The sequence below is a fragment of the Antennarius striatus genome, chromosome 2, assembly GCF_040054535.1.
Source record: "Antennarius striatus isolate MH-2024 chromosome 2, ASM4005453v1, whole genome shotgun sequence".
In the NCBI taxonomy this organism is placed as follows: domain Eukaryota; kingdom Metazoa; phylum Chordata; class Actinopteri; order Lophiiformes; family Antennariidae; genus Antennarius; species Antennarius striatus.
This window is the reverse complement of record NC_090777.1, coordinates 7,299,268-7,323,144: the sequence shown is the minus strand read 5'-3', so window position 1 is coordinate 7,323,144 and position 23,877 is coordinate 7,299,268. Positions and strand designations below refer to the sequence as shown.

At 42.1% G+C, this 23,877-nt stretch overlaps 1 protein-coding gene across 6 annotated transcripts in view; it reads right to left on the bottom strand.

Moving 5' to 3' along the window:
* Nucleotides 1-8,457: 8,457 nt before the first annotated feature.
* The window catches only part of plod1a (procollagen-lysine, 2-oxoglutarate 5-dioxygenase 1a), a 93,125-nt gene continuing 77,705 nt past the window's right edge, over nt 8,458-23,877 (bottom strand). Inside the window, exons 16-19 of one of the 6 annotated variants that reach the window (XM_068329767.1) lie at nt 19,245-19,349; nt 18,504-18,650; nt 16,114-16,239; nt 8,516-8,864 (exon numbers count right to left, since the gene is read on the bottom strand). In XM_068329767.1, the coding sequence (XP_068185868.1) occupies nt 8,709-8,864; nt 16,114-16,239; nt 18,504-18,650; nt 19,245-19,349 (534 nt within the window). In that variant the 3' untranslated portion in view covers nt 8,516-8,708. Of the gene's footprint in view, nt 8,865-16,113; nt 16,240-18,503; nt 18,651-19,244; nt 19,350-23,877 lie in introns of all 6 variants that reach the window. The other 5 variants (XM_068329782.1, XM_068329801.1, XM_068329775.1 and 2 more) reach the window with 5 other exon arrangements.

Genomic DNA, 23,877 nt, shown 5'->3' with positions numbered 1-23,877 from the left:
ACTACCTAGAGACTGTAGCATACTGACAAGTGCTCTAACTCTGCTAGAAAAATCACTGAAGCCTTTTGAGTCCCCAGGTCGAAGGGAGGGGAGAGCTTGAACTGCACTTATTTCACTAAGTACCAGCTGATGGGGCTGGCCAAAACGTTGTTGCAGGGCAGCTAATGCACCATTGTAAGGATATGGGCTGTTGGCATAGGAGAATGCAAGGTGGCGAGCAGAATCCAGAATCCTGTGGGTCATCGCCAAAAAAATGAGAGAATGAAGGGCCTTCATGGCGGGACCGGTAAGCAGTAGTTTGGTAAGCTGGCCATATGACCACTGACCCTACAGGTTGCTGTAGCACATCAGGATGGAGGGGAGCAGCTGCCTGTGGGTGTGGAGGCTGCGGAAGGGCACCAACTGTAGCTGGTATGTGGTGAATCGAAGGAGCAGCACTATAAGTATATAGTGGAGGGAAAGGACGGACACCTGTGACAGCTTGTAATGGTTGAGGAGGGAGAGCCCCAGTGGCAGATTGAGTCTGTTGCGGAGCTGCCACGGTAGATTGAGACTGAGGGAAAGAATGAACATCAACAGTAGCTGATCTCATTCGAACTGGAGGATATGGGGCTCTCGGGTAAGGAAGCTGCCGGACGGAGGGCTCCATCACCACAGTCGGCTGTGCTGCAGGTTGTGTTGAACCAGGGGGTGCTACACAGGAGGCTAAGGAGGCATCATGTGGGAGAAGGCTTGATGCTGGAACTGCATATGAAGTAGTAGCAGGGACGGAGAGCCTCTGCAGCTGTGGTACCTCACAACGGGTGGGAGGCACATGCAGAGATGCATTACCCAAAGAGGAAATAGGAGGTGCTGCGTCAACCAATCCCAATGGTATCCAAGTTTAGGATTAAGGAATGGAGATGCTTGGTACTGCAGGATTCATCTGGTTAAGTGAAAGTGCTACACTGAAGGCAGCAAGATATTCTATGTGGGGGGCAGACTGGTTTAAACTCTGAATATGTAAAGGGCCCTAGGTGTGAGTGCAAGTCAGAGGTTAAGAAGGCTGGATGAGACAGTGGGACCCAGATGGTCATGGTGGAGGCTCTGGTGTAGGCAACAAGGATTTAGTTGGAGGAAGGAGAGATGAGCGGCTTGGAGCAGGAGGAGACTGCAACTCATGGTGGGGATGTGTGGCTTGCAACTCATGTTGTTCCAAACAATGTCAAAGTTCCTCCACTAAAGACTGACCAACTTGACACCACAGGTCTCTCCTCAGTATTTTAGCAATAAATGTGAAAATTCAGCGATTTTGAGTAAAAATAACCTAAAATTGGTGACGTTGAATGGAAAATAGCTTTATAATACACATCGCTCGATAAACAAAACCATTTAATTTATTTCTTCCATTTTTTTCTTTCATGACGGCAGGTGAGGCCGTGCCAGTAGGAGTCTATCCACCAATTTTGGACGCATTAAGGATTACATAGATAAATTTGAAAATCCAGATTACATAAATCAGTTTGAAAATCCATTTAAAATCATTACTGTGACAGAAACTTGGATTAATGAAAGCAAAGGCATGGATTTCTATTTGGAGGGATACAAAATGATTAGGGTTAACAGGAAAAATAAAAGGCGGCGGTTGGCGGGGGTTCCGTTTATTGAAAATAACATGAAGTTTGAGATTCTAAAAAATGTCAATATCTGTGGACAATATAATAGAATGTGTATCTGTGGAAGTGTTTGTTAAAAAAAGGCAAAAATATTGTTGTTAGCTATGTCTACAGAGCACCTGATTCTAAAATAGAAGAATTCACAGAATGTGTGGGAAATTTACAGTATTTTCTGTACTATAAGGTGCACTGGATTATAAAGCACACCTTTAATGAACTGTTTATTTTATAATTTATTTCATATATAAGGCGCACCAGATTATAAGACTGAAATAATAAAAAACATTAAAATAGATTTAAAAAAACTAGTGGCTGTAGTTGCGCTATCCGTCCACTAGATAGAGTATTCATGACTGTGAGTACCTTTAATCAGCTGTGAACGGCTATTGTTATGTCAGTGAGGCCATTCTGAGCCTGATCACTTTGCCATCTTAGAAAGAAGTCAACATGCATATTAAAAAACCTGACATTAGAAACTGGTCAAATTCATTATGAGTGGACCACACAGTTCGAACAACGCAGATTATTTCCTGATCTGAAGTTCGAAGTAGATATTTAAGTTCATTTAAGTTCCGACGTTGGTCTTTGTTTATTAATTAAATATTGTTTCAGTCGATAAGTAGTTCAGTCTGAGGTGAGGTGCAGCTATTTGCTGCTGCACTGTGCGTCCTAAACAATTTTTTGACCAGTTTTTAATGTCAGGCTGCTAATTTACTGGCAAATGCGACGCTCTTTTTTACTCATAGAACTGACTTTAACGTCACTGCATGACAGAATACTCAAGCATAAATGCGCCCCCCTGCCACCCCCTGTAACGCGTTGTTTCAGGTATCAACTACATTTGAAAATCAATTGCAGCACACCAGGCACCTTCGTCTATCAGTGATTCAGCCCTTGAAATTTCAGAAAAGGCTGGAAGTTCAGCTTTGAGGGTCTTTCATTCGCCTTTATGCCAGGTTCTCCGTGTGTTTCCGCAAACTAATAGAATGGACCGTCACTAGATTCCAGATTACAGCATTGACACTCGACAATGGCATTTTTTAGATCAATTAAGTTTAAAGGGGGTTATTTCCGGCGCCGCAGTGGTTGGGAAATACTGAGATCAGTCAGTCAGTCAAACTTTATTAGAGTTGTTGAAAATTCAACAAATTATAGAGTTGTTGAAAATTATTGTAGCCGGTCACCGGTGTTCTCCACAGGCTACTCTGCCGTCAGACAGCAGTTCAGTGAGAACCGGCACTTTGTCGACGCCCCTTGACTACCGTTGTTAGGGGGCATAGTACGGCCAGAATACCTTCTGAGGGTGCCCCTGGTGGCATTGTGCAGCATGACTACCGGCTTTTTTCCCCAGCAATCTTGTTTTAAACCAATACTAATATTAATCCATATAAAATACTTGTGTACGGATATGTTGCAGGTGGGCTGATTACAGGGACTTTGACAAACACTATGGCTGTGGGGTCAGGCACACGGAAAGACTCAAGAGTCCTTTAGTTGCCATTTATTATTACTTTAAGGGCAGCAGCTAAATCAATGGGGCTGACAGAATGAAGTCTGGTTTTTATCTAAACAGAACAGAAACTAAGGATAAGCATACATGAAAGATGTAACACAAATATCTCTATACAACCGAACAACAACACAAGGCATACGTCTATCAAACAACCTAAAGATACCAGCTAAACAAATCATTAAAACATGGATACAAAGGGAACTCACATGATAACGCAGACAAACATTTCTGTCAGGTGTGGTAAGGATCAAACACATGGAAAAAGGACACACACCCGTTCTTTATCCAATTTATAAATTGTCCTTCCTCTTGCTCCTCCCACTTCGTGATCCTTCAGCTCCTCCTCCAACCTGCTCTTCACAACAATCCATATATAATGCGCATCGGATTATAAGGCGCACTACGGGATTATGAGAAAATCATAGGCTTTTAGGTGCGCCTTATAGTGCGGAAAATACTGTCCTCTTGAAAATTAATCACAAACATGTGTTTTTATGTCGTGATATCAACAGTGATCTGTTAAACCCCAACAAAAATGCACAAACTAAAAGCTTCATTAATACTATATATACATTTGGTTTACAGCCATTAATCACTAGACCAAGTAGACTCATAGTGCTACTTCGATTGATAATATCTTCACCAATGTTATGCTCAATGAGACTATGAGCGGACTGCTGATCAATGATATAAGTGATCAGCTCCCAATATTTACCAACTATGACTGGTAGCAAAGTGTGTGTCAGGAACAGGTCCAAACATTCTACAAGAGAGTCAAGACTGAAGAAAGGATGGATGCTTTAAGAACTGACCTAATGACTCAAAGCTGGTCTGATGTTTCCACTTCTAATGAGGTCAACAGTGCATATGACTACTTCATTGAAAAAATGGTTAATTGTACAATTTGCAATGCCCGGGGAAGAAGATTCATCCAAAAAAAGGGGTGAAAAAACCATGGATGATTACGTGACTGTTGAAAAAAAGAATGCATAATATAAAAGGTTTATCAAGCAAAGAACAGAACAAACAGAGGCTAAATACAAAAAATAAATTAAATGTAATAATAAAAACTTGCAAGAAAGAATACTAATCTGCTAGCAGAAAATAAGAATTACACCAGAAAACTATGGGATATAGTAAGCAATGTTATAAAACAAAATAAGGCCAAACCATCCTATCAACAATACTTTAATATTAAAAATATGAAAATAGAAGACATGGATGAGGTAGCTAATATATTTAATTAATTCTTTGTGTGTGTCAGGCCTGAGCTGGCAGAAAACATTCCTATCTCACACTTGCACTGGGATTATTTTGACAACATCAGAGGAAGTAACCCAAAGTCAATGTTTCTGGCGCCAGTGAACGACAGAGATAAGACATCTGGTCAGCCAATGCATAGCAAAAACTTCTACTGATGTGAATGGATTTGATATGAGACTAATTTAGGACATACTGGATGGAATTCTGTTACCTTTCACACACATATGTAATTTATCATTTCAAACTGGGGTGTTTCCTAACAAAATAAAGATTGCTAAAGTGGTTCTAATATATAAAAATTGGGATGCGAGTGAAACAGAAACAATAGAAGTCATTACTAATTCCATAGATCAAAAGATGTACTCCATAGGAATCTTTATTGACCTCAAAAAAGCTTTTGACACAATTGATCATGAAATTCTAATTGATGTCACATTGGGAGGGAGGACATCAAATACACTAGACATCATTTGTGGGGTATCACAGGGGTCAGTGTTGGGTCCAACATTGTTTATACTCTACATAAGTGATTTATGTAAGGTTTCAATGTCCTTAAAATGATTCTTTTCGCAGATGATACAACCATCCTTTGCAAAGGAAATGACACACATAAATTAGTCCAGTCAGTAAATGAGGAATTGGAGAAGCTGCAATTATGGTTTGATACAAACAAATTATCAATGAGCCTAACGAAAACTAAATGTATATGTTATTTGCGGGAAAAAAAGCTGCAAAGTCAAAATGAACCAGGTCTGTATTTGAAGTACATAAGTTAAAAAAAAAGACTTGGTGGCATTTTAATTTTTTTATAAGCAATGGGGACTTAGAAGGACGAAATTTATCAGAAGTGATGCAATCGTGGTATCAATGCTGGTTAAGCAAGCAGTAAAACAAGTGACAACGTAATGAGCAAACATTTTCACTATTATTTATCAGGAAATCGCCTAAAATCATGTTATTGTCATCGGTTACTGAGGACGAGTTCCCTGTGAACCCACCTGGGGGTGTAATCACACAGATGTATGCAGAGGATGAGAGTTTGCCGACATCTAGCAACTCATCCCAGATCGCTTCATCTGAATCAGATTCTGACAGAAATATCGAACTAGTTATAATGTCCTGTTTTGGTTTACTGTGTGTATGGAAAAGTTAATCGTGCTACCAATGCTAACATGCTAGCCCGTTAATGGGATTTTCCATATTATGTTAGCATTGAGCCAGCCGCCATTTGTTACTGTTTGACTGTGTGGAATTAATAACTGTGGTTTATATGAATTTGTCTTGTATTTACAAATGTATAAGAATCGGAACATGACATGCTGTTTTTGTATATTTTAATTTTAGTTTCACAGATCTTCTCACTAAATTGACCTGTCCATCTCTTTTGATATTGTTTACTTTTCGTGAGTGCCATAATCGCGCAATAATCTGGTAATAAAAACATTTATACAATATCTTGAGTAGCTCCAGACATTAATTAACTATCCACTAAACCTTGGGAATTCAGAACAAATACTATGGATTGTCCGAAAATGATCTTACCTTCCTATCTATTTGGAAATCATCCGGGTGCTCATGGCAGATCCTCGGATCTTTGGTCATTTTGACCGTTTATCCTTCCCCATTTCCTTCCTAGCTTCCCAGAAGCTATCCTGCAGGATATGTCCTTGTCTTTGCGTTTTTGTCCTGTTATGTTGGCAAAACCGTTCACTTAATGGGTAAACCTGTTCTTTATCGGGTTTATCGCTTCAGTGATCGCACTGTTTTCTAATGGCTGCCCTGACTGATGAAAAGAAGTATGTCGCCAATGACGTATGACCCCCGCGTAACCACTGGATGCGGAAGCTGCTGCAGTGTAGATTTGAAGGTTTTATGACCAAAGGGATGATGCTAGACATCTAAAAAAAAAATTCTTCTATTTTTCATAATGATGAACAACATATATGTCACTTAAAAATGAGTTTACTGTCCCTTTAATATCACAGTCCATCCATCCATCATCTACCACTTATCCAAGGTTGGGTCGCGGGGGCAACAGTCTCTGGAGGGATGCCCATACTTCCCACTCCCCAAACACCTCCTCCGGCTCCTCCGGGGGAACCCGAGGCATTCCCAGGCCAGCCGAGAGACATAATCCCTCCAGCATGTCCTTGGTATTCCTCTAGTTCTCCTCCCGGTAGGACATGCCTGGAACACCTCCCCAGGGAGGTGTCCCGGAGGCAAACGGAACAGATGCCTGAGCCACTTCAGCTGGCTCCGCTCGAGGTGAATGAGGTAAATATTGAACGGGTTGCTGAGGAATAAGGAATCCAGCTATCAACTGAGAGGAAACACAGCTTTTTTACAGGAGAAAGCAAGAACTACACTAAAGACATTTTCATTATATTTTACTGGTGTCAAACTCCCGAACAAACCTGACAACAAAGTTAGGAATCTAGGAAATCTATCTGCCTTTAAAAAAGCTTTTAAAAACTTGACTTTGCAAGGTTATAGTTCTGACACAAATGATGGTTTAAGTCTTACACTGTTAATGACTTATTAAACTACATGTGTCATGCCTGTGAAGAAATATCACTGTGACCTTAGTGCAGCAACTGAGACAGTGAACGCTAGTCAGATTAGTCGTCAATAGATGCAAGATGTTATGACTACCATGACAGGGGAAAGGAAAGGATTGCTGAGAAAACAACAATGTAGCAAAATAAAATATTTCAATGGGACGTGCAAATGTATGCATTTGGTTGATAATGTTTTGCAATGAGAGAGATGTTGTTGATTCTGGGGACGGGAATTTTACAAGCCAATGGCTTCTACCAGTCAACCTTTTTTTTTTCTTTTCGAATGTTGTTGTTAATGTTCCAAAACTGATGAAAGTGAAGTCTGTAGTAATAACATGTCTGGAAAGACAACAAAAATAAACTGAATAAATAAACAAATTACATCTCCAATAAATGCAAGTTTACATTGGCATCTTGGGATCTTTAATCCACCACTTGAAAAAATGTTTAGGGATGATTCATTTTTTGGGATGATAATGTATCTTGCCATGGAGAAAAACCAAAAAACTCTTCTTGAAAAAAGAGAAAAAGTCAATGTCATGGCCCACAAATTGTTCAGTCTGCTGAACAATCAAAATGAAAATCTGTGGTCAAAACTAAAGGGCATGGTTCATGACAAGGCTCTAACCTGCAAAGCTGATCTGGCAAAAGAAATCAGCGAAGGTTGGATGAGGTGTATTTTGCCTCAGAGACTGCAAGCTGTCATAAATTCCGAAGGTGGTGTTTTCTTTGCTTTTTATTTTTAAATTAAATCTTGAATTCGTTTTCGAATTGTTCAACAACCATAACCTGGCATCTTACAATAAGTCATTCAGTCATCTGATGTGAGGAACACAAAGCAGTTTTCAGAAATAGAAGTCTTCCAAATGTGGCTCATTTTTCACTGATGGTGGCATTGTAAAAGACAACAATTATAATACCTGAAGATACATTTGTGATAGCGTACAGAAACAAGTTGTTTAAAAAAAAGGAACATTTTAAATTAATTTCATTTTAAATTGGATCAAAATTAAAATCTACCTTTTCCAGAGAACGGAGTTGTGTGTATTCTGTTGCACAAATATGTTGTAGGGAGTTCACAAATTCGACATTCATATTTAAAGCATGTAAACTGTGTGACTAGTTTGTGCTTGCAAACACATTTGCCTTTGAAACCTTGAGATCGCTGGCTGCTTTTGCCAGTTTAATAATCTATTTTTGAGTTTCTTCAGGTTTTACTCATTAAGTTTTGCAGTCCTGGGAACACAACAGGACTGTCACGTAATTGTCAAAATATGACAAAAAAATTGAAGCAGCCTGCTTCAACAAAGAATTGTGTATTTTTGTATAACCATTTAATCTAGCCAGGATGTGTGAACAAAATTTTATTGTATGGTACTTGTACTGTATAATGACAATAAAAGGTTTCTGATTAAATGATTGTAGTGCAACTTTGAACATATACTAATCAAACTTGATGATGACATGTTCAAAGCAATGTACTCTCCCACTCAGCCTCTGTTCTTGTTAAATACATTGTAAAGGTTAAAAAAATATTCTATTGCTGATGATTTATCAAGTCAAAAGTTTAATTATTTAAACATACATACAATTATTAAAAGAAGCAGACGAAAAAAATTATACAGGTACAGTCAACACTCAACATCAGATAATAGAAAGCGACTGGGATGTGGCCTGTGACGTGTTTGGTGTGGATCAGCGGGCATCAACTTTTGGAGTTTATGGATCCACAAAGGACACTGCAATGTACCTGATACCAGTGGTAGTCGGTAGGCCTTCATGATAGTGGGTGAGGCGGCCTGGGTGCATAAGTGCCCAGCCTTTACGAGGGGCCTGAACGGAGCAGTCATAACGGAGAAACCTACATCCACCACCCTGCAGTCACAAAAGAACACAAAATTTCATCTGAGAGGAACACAGGGTGGTTTAATGAATTTTATCCTTGTTTAAAAAGTTCACAGTCAGGGTCATCTTCCATGAAGATTGATTTAAACTGCAGGAGTTTACAAAAGATCACATAAAATCTTACTGGTCATCATAAAACCCCAAACTATTAATTAATATCTATTTATTCCAGTTACGACCTAATTGCTCTTATGGGTAATGCAGTAATTTTCTGTGTATTCTGTTGCTTTTATTACACAAAATAATGTAAGAAAGTATCGAGTTCCCTTTTTTAAATAATATTTAAGAAAAGAGCTATAGAAGTATAGAGTTCAGGGCCCTTTGCTAATCTGATCACTGTATGACTAAAGCTGGAGCTCAGTTTGAATTGCTGGCAGTGAGTCAGATTTGTTGTAGGGGCATGTTCAGTAGAGCTGCCCCTTATGTCTAATTCTGTTCATAATCTTCATGGACAGAATTCCTAGGGGTAGCCAAAATGCTTTTTGTGGATGGTGTACTGTTGGCCTCATACCTGGCCCTTTAGCGTCTACTTGGGCAGTTTGCAGTGGTTTGCAGATTGTGACGCAAGTGAGATGAGGATCAGCACCTCCAATCCAAGGCCATGATTCTGAACCACAAAAAGTGGTTTGCCCTCTCCAATTCGGTGCGGAGTCACTGGCCAAAGTAGAGGAGTTCAAGTAACTTGGGGTCTTGTTCATGAGTGAGGGAAGGACGGAACGTGAGACAGACAGACTTCCATTATATTTAATGCAGCGGCTGCAATGATACAGTCGTTGCATAGGTCTGTCAGGGTGAAGAATGATCTATCTATAGAAATTACATAAATGTAAGGTTTTAACCACCATGTGGTAGAAATATTGACAGGAAGAAAATGTCATATTGTACTGATTCCATTCTGATTCCAATTTTATATAATATTTGTGTTATGAAAACTGATATTTTCAAAAATAAGCGTACAGCACCCCCTACACACCACCGTCTCCCAGCAGAGAAGCACCTTCAGCGGCAGACTGCTGTCACACAGCGCCTCCACAGAGAGGCTGAGGTCCTCCTTCGTGCCCTGTGCCATCAGGGGGTACAATGACTCTCTCAGGAGGAGCGGGGGGGAGGTGGCGAGGTCACCACGGGGTTGAATGGATTTAATTTAGTTTAATTTTATACTGTTTATATTTTTATACTGTTTTATATTTTAATTCAATTCTATACTGTTTATATTTTAATTTTATACTTTTTATATTTTAGTTATAGTTTAGTATATAAGTCCTGTTAGTGCTGCATGTGTCTGTTAGTATAGTGTATGTCTTGTGGTATGTCCTGTGATGTCAGTGTTTCTTTTTCTCCTGGTATTTATCCAGTATTATTTGTTATGTAATGCCTGAGCAGTGGATATATACAATTTCCTCCGGGATTAATAAAGTATCTATCTATCTATCTACAGTATTCCCTCGCTTATTTGTGCTTTAAGATGTGCGGCTTCACTACATTGCGGATTTTTAAAATTCTAAAAATTATTTATACAGTAATCCCTCACGCATTCGCACATCAACATGTCTGGCTTCACCTAATTGCAGATTTTTAGTATGTAGTCACGTTATACTGTACACACATTCTATTGGCTGATGGCATCTGGAAGTGTGCTGTGTTCTGTGAGTCTTGGAACGCAGTGCACTTCCGTGAGACACAAAATTGCTTTAAACAGTCTATAAAGTGTGAGAAAGGGTAATACAGACAAAAGGTGATTAAATATCAGTATGGGGACGGTTCATAAACGTTCCTTTTCCTGTCGCTGTATTGCGGAATTTCTTTTTTGCGGTTGGTTCCTGGAACGCATTAACCGCGAGTAACAAGGGATCACTGTATATGAAATATATATATATATATATATATATATATATATATATATATATATATATGAATATATACAGTTGTGTTCAAAAAATTAGCAGTGTCTGCTTTTTACTTTACAAACTCAAATATTTACTGTATAAACTGGAAAATATCCAGGATTCAGCATTCCTATGAATCTTCTTCTTCTTCTTCTTTTCCTTTCGGCTTTTCCCTTCAGGGGTCGCCACAGCGAATCAATTTCCTCCATCTAGCCCTGTCTTTTGAATCCTCTTCTCTCACACCAACTATCTTCATGTCTTCCCTCATTACATCCATAAACCTCCTCTTTGGTCTTCCTCTAGGCCATGTCCAAACCATCTCAGTCTGGCCTCTCTGACTTTATCTCCAAAACCTCTAACATGTCCTGTCCCTCTGATGTACTCATTCCTGATCCTATCCTTCCTGGTCACTCCCAGAGAGAACCTCAGCATCTTCATCTCTGCTACCTCCAGCTCTTTCTCCTGTCTTTTCTTCAGTGACACTGTAAATCCAATTTCCACCGGCGCCATGTAGGTCAACAGCGCCGATGGCGGTCGTTGTTAACCCGGGCCTCGACCGATCCGGTATGGAAGTCATAGGTTTGATTCGCATCTTTGATTAGGCAAAAGTTTTAAGCCGGATGCCCTTCCTGACGCAACCCTCTGTATTTATCCGGGCTTGGGACCGGCACAATAAGACACTGGCTTGTGTCCTCTTGCGGCTACATTCCTATGAATCACTAAACTAATATTTAGTTGTATAGCCACTGTTTCCGAGAACCGCTTCACATCTGTGTTGCATGGAGTCGACCTACTTCTGGCATCTGTGAACAGGTATTCCAGCTCAGGATGATTTGACAACGTTCCATAATTCCTATACATTTCTTGGTTTTGCCTTAGAAACAGCACTTTTAATGTCACCCCACAAGTTTTCTATCGGATTAAGGTCCGGGAATTGGGCTGGCCACTCCATGACTTTAATTTTGTTGGTCTGGAACCAAGAAGCTGCTCGCTTACTGGTGTGTTTGGGGTCGTTGTCTTGTTGAAACACCCATTTCAAGGGCATTTCCTCTTCAGCATAAGGCAACATGACCTCTTCAAGTATTTGGATGTATCCAAAATGATCCATGATCCCTGGTAAGCGATAAATAGGCCATACACCATAATAAGAGAAACATCCTCATATCATGATGCATGCACCACCATGCTTCACTATCTTCAGAGTATACTGCGGCTTGAATTCAGTATTTGGGGGTCGTCTGACAAACTGTCAGCGGCCCTTAGACCCAAAGAGAACAATCTTACTCTCATCCGTCCACAAAATGTTTCTCCATTTCTCTTTTGGCCAGTTAATGTGTTCTTTGGCAAATTGTAACCTCTTCAGCACAAGTCTTTTTTTAACAGTGGGGCTTTGCGGGGGCTTTTTGCTGATAGATTAGCTTCACACAGGCGTCTTCTAATTGTCGCAGTACTCACAGTGAGTAACTTCAGACTGTCTTTGATCATCCTGGAGCTGAGTTTTCACCATTCTGGCTATTCTTCGATCCATTCGAATGGTAGTCTTCCGTTTTCTTCCACGTTTCTCTGGTTTTGCTTTCCATTTTAAAGCACTGGATATCATTTTAGCCGAGCAGCCCATCATTTTCTGCACTTCTTTATATGTTTTCCCTTCATTAATCAACATTTAAATCAAAGTATGTTTTTCTTCTGAACAATGTCTGGAACAACCTTTTTTTTCAGGTTTTCAGAGAGAAATGCATGAGCAACATGTGCTGGCTTCATCCTTAAATAAGGGCCACCTGATTGACACCTGTTTTTTCACAGATTGAATGACTTCACTAATTGAACTCCACACTGCTATTATTTCAACACGGCCCTTCAATTCATTATTCAATTACACAGACTGAGGAGCATACATATCATGAATGTTGGCTTTGTTGGTTTTCTATGACCCTACTACAGCAACTGGTAAATTATTTGCCACGCAGTAATATAATTTCTACCAAAAACAGGTAATTCATGTTGGACTGCTATTATTTTGAACACAACTGTATACAGTATATATATGCAGTGTATATATATACAGAGGGCTGTGTCAGGAAGTACATCCAACGTAAATCTTTTGCCAAATCAAACATGCAAATCAAATCTATGACTTCCATACCGGATAGGTTGAAGCCCAGGTTAACAACAACCACCATCGATGGTGTTCACCTACAGGGTGCCGATGGAAATTGGACTACTGTTGGTCGAAGAAGGAGAGGAGGAAAGTGTGTTTGTAGGAAGAGAGAGAAGAGGAACGCCAATAGTATAGGAATGAGAGTAGGGATGTCGAATGCTGGAACTATGACAGGAAAAGGTAGAGAGTTGGTTGACATAATGCAGAGGAGGAAGGTAGACATACTGTGTGTCCAGGAGACAAGGTAAAAAGGTAGCAAGGTTAGAATTTTAGGAGCAGGGTTCAAGTTGTTCTATCATGGTGTAGATAGGAAGAAACATGGAGTTGGACTTATCTTGGAGGAGTTTGTTAGGAATGTCCTGGAGGTAAAAAAGAGTGTCAGATAGAGTGATGAGTCTGAAGCTACAAACCGAAGGTGTGATGTTCAATATTGTTAGTGGGTATGTTCCACAGGTAGGATGTGAGCTGGAGGAGAAGGACAAATTCTGGTCAGACTTTGATGAAGTGGTGTAGAGCATATCTATAGAGCATGTCATTGGTGCAGACTTCAGTGGACCTGTTGGTGCAACGAACAATGGTGATGAGGGGATGATTGACAGGTTTGGTATCCAGGAGAGGAATGCAGAAGGACAGATGGTGGTTGACGTTGCAAAAAGGATGAAAATGGCTACAGTGAATACTTTCTTCCAGAAGGTGCAAGAACAAAGGGTGACCTATAAGAGTGGAGGTAGGAGCACACAGGTAGACTAGATCTTGTGCAGATGGTGTAATCTGAAGGAGATCAGTGACTGTAAAGTAGTGGTAGACCAGAGTGTGGCCAAACAGCATAGGATGGTGGATGGTGTGTAGAATGACTCTGGTGGTGAGGAAGATGAAGAGGACAAAGGCAAAGCAGAGGACAAAATGGTGGAAGCTGAAAAAGGAAGAGGGTTGCATGACTTTGAGGAGGGAGTTAAGACAGGCTCTGGGTGGTCAGCAGGTGTTTCCAGATGACTACAGCCAATGTGACCAGAGAGACAGGTAGGAAAGTACTTGGTGTGTCATCTGGAAGGAAAGAAGGTAAGGAGACCTGGTGGTGGAATGAGGAGATACAGGAGTGTATACAGAGGAAGAGGTTAGCTAAGAAGAAGTGGGACACTGAGAGGACTGAGGTGAAAAGACAATAGTACAGGGAGATGCAGTGTAAGATGAAAGTGGGGGTAGCAAAGGCCAAACAAAGGGCTTATGAAGACTTGTATATGCTAGGTTGGACAGTAAGGAGGGAGAGACTGATCTATACAGGTTAGCAAGACAGAGAGATAGAGATTGGAAGGATGTGCAACAGGTTAGGGTGATTGAGGATAGGGAAGGAAGTGTATTGCCAGGTGCCAGTAATGTGATGGGAAGATGGAAAGAGTGCTTTGAAGAGTTGATTAATGAGGAAAATGAGAATAGAAGAGGTGACTGCTGTGGACCAGGAAGTAACAAAGGTTAGTCAAGATGAAGTGAGGGGGACATTGAAGAGGATGAAGAGTGGAAAGGCAGTCGGTCCTGATGATAAACCTGTGGAGGTATGGACATGTCTAGGAGAGGTGGCAGTAGAGTTTCTGACTGGGTTGTTCAACAGGATCTTAGATAGTGAGAAGATGCCTGAGGAATGGAGAAGTGTGCTGGTGCCCATTTTTAAGAACAAGGGAGATGTCCAGAGTTGTGGCAACTACAGAGGAATAAATCTGATGAGCCATACAATGAAGTTACGGGAAAGACTAGTTGAAGCTAAACTAAGGCCATAAGTGAGCATTTGTGAGCAGTAGTATTGTTTCTTGCCAAAAACGAGTACTGCAAATGCAGTATTTGCTTTGAGAATGTTGATAGAGAAGTACAGAGAAGGCCAGAGGGAGCTGCATTGTGTTTTTGTAGATCTGGAGAAAGCTTATGACAGGGTGCCCAGAGAGGAACTGTGGTATTGTATGAGGAAGTCTGGAGTGGCAGAGAAGTACTGTATGTTAGAGCGGTGCAGGACATGTATGAGGACTGTAAGACAGCGGTGAGGTGTGCTGTAGGTGTGACAGAGGAGTTCAAGGTGGAGGTGGGACTGCATCAGAGATCAGCTTTGAGCCCCTTCTTGTTCGCTATGGTGATGGACAGGCTGACAGATGAAGTCAGATAGGAATCCCCATGGACTATGACATTTGCAGATGACTTTGTGTTCCGTAGTGAGAGCAGGGAACAGGTGGAGGAGAAACCAGAGAGGTGGAAGTCTGTCGTGGAAAGGAGAGGAATGAAGATTAGCTGCAAGTAAGACAGAGTACAAGTGTGAATGAGAGGGCCCCAAGTGGAAGAGTGAGGTTACAGGGAGAAGAGATCAAGAAGGTGGAGGATTTTAAGTACTTAGGGTCAACAGTCCAGAGCAATGGAGAGTGTGGAAAAGGAGTGAAAAAGAGTCTACAGGCAGGATGGTACGGGTGGAGGAAAGTGTCAGGTGTGATGTGTGATAGAAGAGTTTCAGCTAAAATGAAAGGTGTACAAAACTGTGGTGAGACCAGGGATGTTGTTTGGTCTAGAGACAGTGTCACTGAGGAAAAGACAGGAGACAGTGCTGGAGGGAGCAGAGATGAAGATGCTGGGGTTCTCTTAGGGAGTGACCAGGATGGATAGGATCAGGAATGAGTACATCAGAGGGCAGACTAAGATGGTTTGGACTTGTCTAGAGGAGAGATACTGAATATATTGGTAGAAGGATGTTGAGTTTTGAACTGCAAGGTAGGAGGCCTAGAGGAAGACCAAAGATGATGTTTATGAATGTAGTGAAAGACGACATGAAGGTAGTTGGTGTGACAGAGGAGGATGCAGAAGACAGGGTTTGATGGAGGCAATTGATTCGCGGTGGCAACCCCTGAAGGGAAAAGCCGAAGGGAAAAGAAGAAGGTATTTGTACAATTAAAATCCATTCAAAGTTGTATATGTTTGATATGAAAGGTTACATAGATAATGGGATCACATTTTTGGTAAATACTGTATAATTATTCTCTCATCACCATACAAACGGGAACCACCTTGCTGTGCGGTGTAAGCGCCTCCCACTGCAGCACTGTGTCGCCTGGTAAATATTATTTGTTACTTAATCACAGGTCCTGTTTTTTAGTGACAGTCCCTTGTAGATAACATATTTCTGTGAACCTTTAAACATCCTCACCTGGTAATCAAGGCCCAGCTGATTAAGTGCAATGTTTATAGTAAATGTGGAGGCATCATGGTGTGGCTTCAAAGAAGGCTGCTCATCTGGTTTGTATCTAACTACAAAGGCCAAGTCGAATTGAGCCTGTAAAACACAGAGATTATGTAATCATTTGTGCAGTTCATTACAATCATTACAACAGGGTCTGTGCATTTCTCTTGCAGTTACTGTTAGCAGTTCTTGAGATGCAGTTAACCTGTGCACCTGTCATGTCACCTTTATTTCTTGCCATCTCCTCTGCATTTAATTTTAATTGTTGAGAACTACAACATGACAATCATCTTGTCCAATATCATTGTTTACGATATTTCACAGTGATCTAACCAATAGTTAAAAATATACAATAGCGCCAACGACCAAACCCTTTATAACATATTAGGTAAAGCCTTCTTGGAGTTTTTTTGAATTTCAGAAGTATCAATCAGACAATCTCATGCTTCTGCTTCTATCCTCTGCATGCTGTCTGAAGAGAATGTGTGGAAGGAAGAGGTGAAACTGCAGTTGGATCATTTATTGTCAGTGACAGTATGACAGCAATGTTTGTCATTTTCATGATTTAGCTCAAACACGGTAACTTATTTTTGTTCATGGAGAACAAAATCATTTCCAGAAACAAGAGTCCACAGGAACATTGCAGTGGACAGTGGGGCTGGTCTCCTCGTTGGGGAGAACACCGTGATGACTGGACCTCAAACCCAGAGACCATTAGTCATGGGAACCTTCAGCACATACAGTACACAATGAGAGAAGCTAGTTTGGAGGAACTAGCACACTGTGCTGACGAATTGTGAGGGGAGATCCTGGGGATACAACAACACAGAAGAGGGCACACTAAGGACCAGATTGTGTATTGAAGAGTGGAGAAATACACGTTGATCTCTGCATTAGCATATCAAAATGAGGTCCAGCCAAAACGAGAAGATGAAGGAGATTGTTGTGGACTTAAGGAGAACTCGCATCCAGCATGCTCCACTAACCATCGACGGTGCTGCAGTGGAAAGGGTCAGCAGCACCAAGTTCCTGGGTGTGCACATCTCTGAGGACCTGTTCTGGGGCCGCAACACTGCATCGCTGGCCAAAAAAGCCCAACAGAGCCTCTACTTCCTCTGCAAACTGAGGAGAGCAAGAGCCCCACCCCCCATTATGCTCACCTTTTACAGAGGCACCATTGAGAGTCTGCAGGCCAAAACCAGCAGGCTCAAGGACAGTTTCTTTCACCAGGCAGTCAGGAGGCTCAGCTCCCTCCCTGCTCTGCCCCCTGGACGAGCACAAATCCCCTCCACCAAAGAAAAAACTGTCCTATTTAAATATACAGGGTGTCCCAATAATTGTATAAAGCCTTTAGAAGCTGATAACTAAATTGTTATTTACAGATTAAATTTACAGATTAAATGTACTGAAGTCAAAGATGGCAACAAGACTAAACTTCAAAGAAAGAAAATTCATTTTAAAATGCTACTGGAAGTATGAAAATGCAGTTAAAATGGAAAGACAATTTAGGAGGGGGTTTCAAAAAGAACCAGCAAGAGTTACCATTGCTTGAATTAGAAATGAGTTGGAAGCTGATTGAACTGTTCAGAACGCCCCTTCCTCACGACAAGTTGCTGCACAGACTTTCTTGGCTTTGAAACATTTCCAGAACTATTTCTTCCTCTGTGGGGCTGGCCAATGTCCGTAGTCTTCCGGAACGCTTCTTGGTGACATTCTGAACAGTTAAATGAGCTTCAAAGTCATCTCTAATTCAAGTGATGCTAACTCTAACATTCTTCTATGCCACTCCAGATGTCCTTATACAATGCCACAGTTCCTCTCTGGGAACCCTGTCATAAGCTTTCGCCAGATCTACAAAAACACAGTGCAGCTCCCTCTGGCTTTCTCTGTCCTTCTATATCAACATCCTCAAAGCAAATGCTGCATCTGCAGTACTCTTTTTTTGGCATGAAACAATAATGCTGCTCACAAATTCTCACTGCTGCTCTTAGTCTAGCTTCTACTATTCTTTCCCATAACTTTATTGTATGGCTCATCAGCTTTATTCCTCTGTAGTTGCCAAAACTCTGGACATCTCTCTTGTTCATAAAAATGGGCACCAGCACACTTCTCCATTCCTCAGGCATCTTCTCACTATCCAAAATCCTGTTGAACAACCCAGTCAGAAACTCTACTGCCACCTCTCCTGGACACTTCCGTACCTCCACAGGTATATCATCAGGACCGAGTGCCTTTGCACTATTCATCCTCTTCAATGCCCTCCTCACTTCATCCTGATTAATCTTTGCTACTTCCTGGTCCACAGCTGACTGGCAGATAGGCCACTTGGTGGTTCCACCATTGATCACACATCTTACCTTGGTATAATAACCAGGATACAGTTTCTCTGTTATCGGAGCTATGTACTCCAGCAGGAATTTGTGCCATTCCTTTTCAAAATTAATTTGATCCATGTGGATATCAACTGTAGGAACATTCTCATAGCCACCCTGGATTCTGGGGTCCTACAAACAAGAAAATACATTTGTAGATGGAAATTTCAATCAATTAATCATCAAGAAAACTTGATAATTTAAATGCAATTTCAAAAAAATTACAGCATGTATTCATGGCAAATAATGTTGGTCAAGTACAAAAAAGTAACTCGTCCAAAAACATGAGATGAAATGGAAGATCAGCATTTTCTTCAACATGATGCTCTGATCTGTACGGATGGATTTAGTTACTGGCACTAAAAATATTCAGTCAAAAATTGGTTTGCAAACTACCTCTTTAAGATGACCCAATGCTCAGACCAAGCTACTACCTGTTAACATATGCATTACATGTCATGCATAAGTTCCCGCTCCATCTGTCCTGTGCAACTGTTACCAGCGCAACTGGAGCCTCACATCCGAAAATTAATTTTCTTGTTCAGGGTTAAATTTAAAATAAAATGCAGAAAGCAGTATTTTCCATGGCAACTTTTAATCATTTACTTTATGAAGAGAAAGAAAAATACTTACACATCTACAAAAACAGTGATGCAAGCAGCGCAGTAGGATATGAACACTAAAAATACACCTTCCGCCCCAGCAAAAACCCATTTGACAACATACCACATTGCGTCCTCCTGACCACTTGCCAAAGTATTCCATTTCTTCAACGAGGTGATTGCAGGCAATGTCAGAAAAAACTGGGAACCAGTATACATCAGGACAAGGCTGAGACAGAAGACATCAAACAAAATGACATAAGATACAAGAACATAAAAGATAAACAGAAGTGCGCACACACACACACACACACACACACACACACACACACACACACACACACACACACACACACACACACACACACACACACACACACACACTTGCACACAAACAGTTATTAAAAATAAAAAATAAAGGGAACACTAAAGTAACATGTTGTAGATCTGAATGAATGAAAAATTTTCATGACTTTTTTCTTTCCATGGTTGAATGCGCTGACAACAAAATCACACAAAAATTATCAATGAAAATCGAATGAGTCAACCCATGGAGGTCTGGATTTGGAGTTTTACTCAAAATTAAAGCCGAAAAACACACTACAGGCTGATCCAACTTTGACGTACCATATTTTCCGCACTATAAGGCGCACCTAAAAGCCTAAAATTTTCTCATAAACCCGTAGTGCGCCTTATAATCCGGTGCATTTTATATATGGATTGATATTCATATTAATATTGGTTAAAAACATGATCGCTGAAAAAAAGCCGGCAGTCTGGCCGGCAGTCATGCTGCACTCCGCCACCAGAGGAGCCCCCTCACAAGGCACTGGGGCCTACGCCCCCTAACAACGGTAATCAAGGGGCGTCACCAAAGTCCCAGCTCAGACTGAGCTGCTCTCAGACGGTAGAGCAGACTGTAGGAGCACCGGTGATTACGTAGCAAAACATAAGGAATTTTCAACAATTCTATTAATAAACTTTGACTGACTGACTGATCTCAGTATTTCCTAACTATTTGGCGTCGGAAATAACCCACTTTAAACTTAATTGGTCTTAAAAATGCCATTGTGCTGTCACCATTGTTTACATTCCGCCGGGTGCTAATGCTCACGATAGCAGTAACGAAGCCTTACGTGAGCTGCACGACACCATCAGCTCACTGCAGACCAGGCACCCGGAGGCGTTTTACGCGGTAGCTGGAGACTTCAACCTAGTTAAACTGACGGACACACTCCTGGTGTTAGTCACATCGTGACTAACACCAGAACAATCATCGTCTACCCGAACCAGAAGCACTGGCTGAATACAGAGGTGAGAGCTCTGCTGAAGGCCAGGGATGCTGCTTTCAGGGGGGGGGGGGCAGGGGCACTAAGGGCAGCGAGGAGGGCTCTGGATAAGGGAATAAAGGAGGCCAAATCCACTTATTCTCAAAAGATTCAGGGTCACCTGACCTCAGGGGACCCACGGGGCATGTGGAAGGGCATCAAGTGCATCGCTAACTTTAACACCAGGAATGCACAGGGCCCAACAGACCCCTCCCTAGCAGATGCCCTCAATAAATTTTATGCCCGCTTTGAGGACCCCAACATCCCCCCAAGCACCAAACTAACACCCCCCCCCCCCCGACGACACGCCCCTCAGTGTGACCACAGAGTATGTGAGGAGGACCTTGCAAAAGATCAATCCTCGCAAGGCTGCAGGCCCCGACGGCGTCCCAGGGAGAGTACTGAAGGACTGTTCCCACCAGCTAGCAGAGGTATTAACAGACATCTTTAACACCTCACTGCAGCTAGCAATGGTCCCCAGCTGCCTGAAATCCGACACCATTGTCCCGGTCCACAAAGGCCCCTCGGTGAAGGAGCTGAATGACTATCGGCCGGTGGCCCTCACCCCGATAGTCATGAAGTGCTTTGAGAAGCTGGTCATGGCACACATAAAGGACTCCATAGACATTACGGTGGACCCCCACCAATATGCCTACAGGAGGAACCGCTCCACCGACGACGTCATCTCCTCTGTGGTCCACACTTCCCTCACCCATCTGGAGAGCAAGGACTCCTACATCCGCCTGCTCTTCCTGGATTTTACCTCCGCGTTCAACACCATCATCCCCCAGACTCTGGTGCAGAAACTGTTAGAGCTGGGATTGTCTGCCACCACAGGGAACTGGGTCCTGGACTTCCTGGCAGACAGATCACAGACTGTCAGGATCAACAACACGGTCTCCTCCCCCATCACCCTCAGCACCGGCTCCCCACAGGGTTGCGTGCTCAGCCCCCTCCTGTTCACCCTACTGCCGTATGACTGCTCAGCAAAACACCCGAGCTGTCATGTTGTAAAGTTCGCAGACGACACAGTTGTGGTGGGATGCATCCACAACAACGATGAGTCCAAATACAGAGAGGAGGTGGAGCACCTGGTGCACTGGTGCAGACGCGACAACCTCTGCATCAACGTGGGGAAGACCAAGTAGATGGTGGTTGACTTCAGGAGGAAAAGTCATTCCCCTCCCCCCCTGCACATTGGAGGAGCAGCTGTGGAGGTGGTCTCCAGCTACAGGTACTTGGGGTTCAACTCACTGAGGACCTCACCTGGAGCTGTAACACCTCCTACCTGCTCAGGAAGGCCCACCAGCGGCTCTACTTCCTCAGGAAGCTGAGGCGTGCTGGACTGGAGGGTCCCGTCCTGAAGGCCTTCTACAGGGGAGCGGTGGAGAGCATCCTCACCACCAGCATCACTGTGTGGCACGGCAGCTGCTCTGCAGCAGACAGGAAAGCTCTGCAGAGGGTGGTGAAGGCTGCACAGAGGACTGTAGGTAGGTGGCCTACCTACCACCACAGAAATCTACACAAGTAGGTGTAGAAGGAGGGCCACCCACATCATGAGAGACTCCACCCACCCAGCACACTGTCTGTTCCAACCCCTCCCCTCAGGCAAGAGACTACAGAGCATCTGGAGCAGGACCACCAGGTTGAGGAACATCTTCTTTCCAGAGGCTGTTAGACAGCTGAACTCCTGTGGTGCTCTGTAGTCACCCTCATGACGCCCCGAGTGTCACCACAGACACACGGGGATCTGGTGCAACATGATGCTTCAGTAGGTGCAATAGATGGAGCACCCACATACTTAAGCTGCTACACTGTAAATAGATGTTGCTGTTCAGACACTTTTCAATTTACACTTTATACCGTATATCTAGCATTCTTAACTTTTCTCTGTTCTCTTATTTATCTTACATTTTAACCTATCTTTACTTAACTTATCCTATTTATCTTATTTATCGACTGGGCTTACTGGGACCTTCAGAGACATATTTCTTACTGTCATACGTAAACGTGTGTCAGCATGACAATTAAAGACTCTGATTCTCTGACTCTGATCTGGAATCTAGTGACGGTCCATTCTATTAGTCTGTGGAAACACACGGAGAAACTGGCATAAAGGTGAGTGAAAGACCCTCAAAGCTGAACTTCCAGCATTTTCTGAAATTTCAAGAGCAGAGTCACTGCTAGACAAAGGTGTCTGGTGTGCTGCAAATGATTTACAAATGTAGTTGATAGCTCTGGGCGGGCGGTGGAGGGGCACTATCAGTCTTGTGTACTCTGTCTGGCAGCGACGTGCTGTGAGATTCACGGCGGTGAGACACCGATGTTAAAGTCAGTTCTAGGAGTAAAACAGCGTCATATTTGCCAGTAAATTAGCAGCCTGACATTAAAAACTGGTTAATAAGTTGTTTAGGACACACAGCAGCAAATAGCTTACCTCACCTCCGACTGGACTACCGATCGATCATAATAATATTTAATTGATAAACGAAGACGAACGTCGGAGCTTAAATATCTGCTTCGAACTTCAGATCAGGAAATAATCCGCTCTGTTCGCACTGACTGCACTTGTAATAAATTTAATGTCAGGTTTTTTAATGTGCGTGTTGACTTCTTTCTAAGATGGCAAAGTGATCAGGTTTCCTTGATGAGGCTCACAATGGCTTATTGACATAACAATAGGGGCCATTCAATGGCAGTCAGAAAGTCATGAATGCAATCATGACTGCCTGAGCAGCACGGCTCTATCTAGTGGATGGATTGTGTAACTACAGCCGCTGCAGTTTATCAAATTAATTGTATTTCTTTTTTATTGTGTGCGACTTATAATCCGGTGCGCCTTATATATGAAATAAATTATAAAACAAACGAATTATTGAGGGTGCGCCATATAGTCCAGTGCGCCTTATAGTGCGGAAAATACTGTATTGTCCTTTAAAGGCACAGTAAAGTCAAAATGAACCAGGTCTGTATCTGAGGTATGTAAGAAAAAAAAAGGCTTGGTGGCATTTTTATTTTTTTATGAGCAATGGGGACTTAGAAAAACAAAATTTATCATAAGTTATGGAGCCCGCGATGACAGCGGAAGTGACGCAATCGTAGACACTGGGGTGAATCCATATCAATGCATATAAAGCAAGCGACAATGTAACAAGCCGACATTTTCACTATTATTTATCGCCTAAAATCATGTCATCATCATCGGATGCCGAGGACGAGTTCCCTGTAAACCCACCTGGGGGGTAATTATCCCGTAAAATTATCATGTGGAGGATGGGAGTTTGGACATCTAGCAACTCATCCCAGGTGGCTTCATCTGAATCAGATTCTGAGAGAGATATCCAACTAGTTATAATGTCCCGTTTTGGTTTATTGTGTGTATGGAAAAGTTAATTGCGCTTCAAAGCTGACCCCATGCTCAAAATTTTT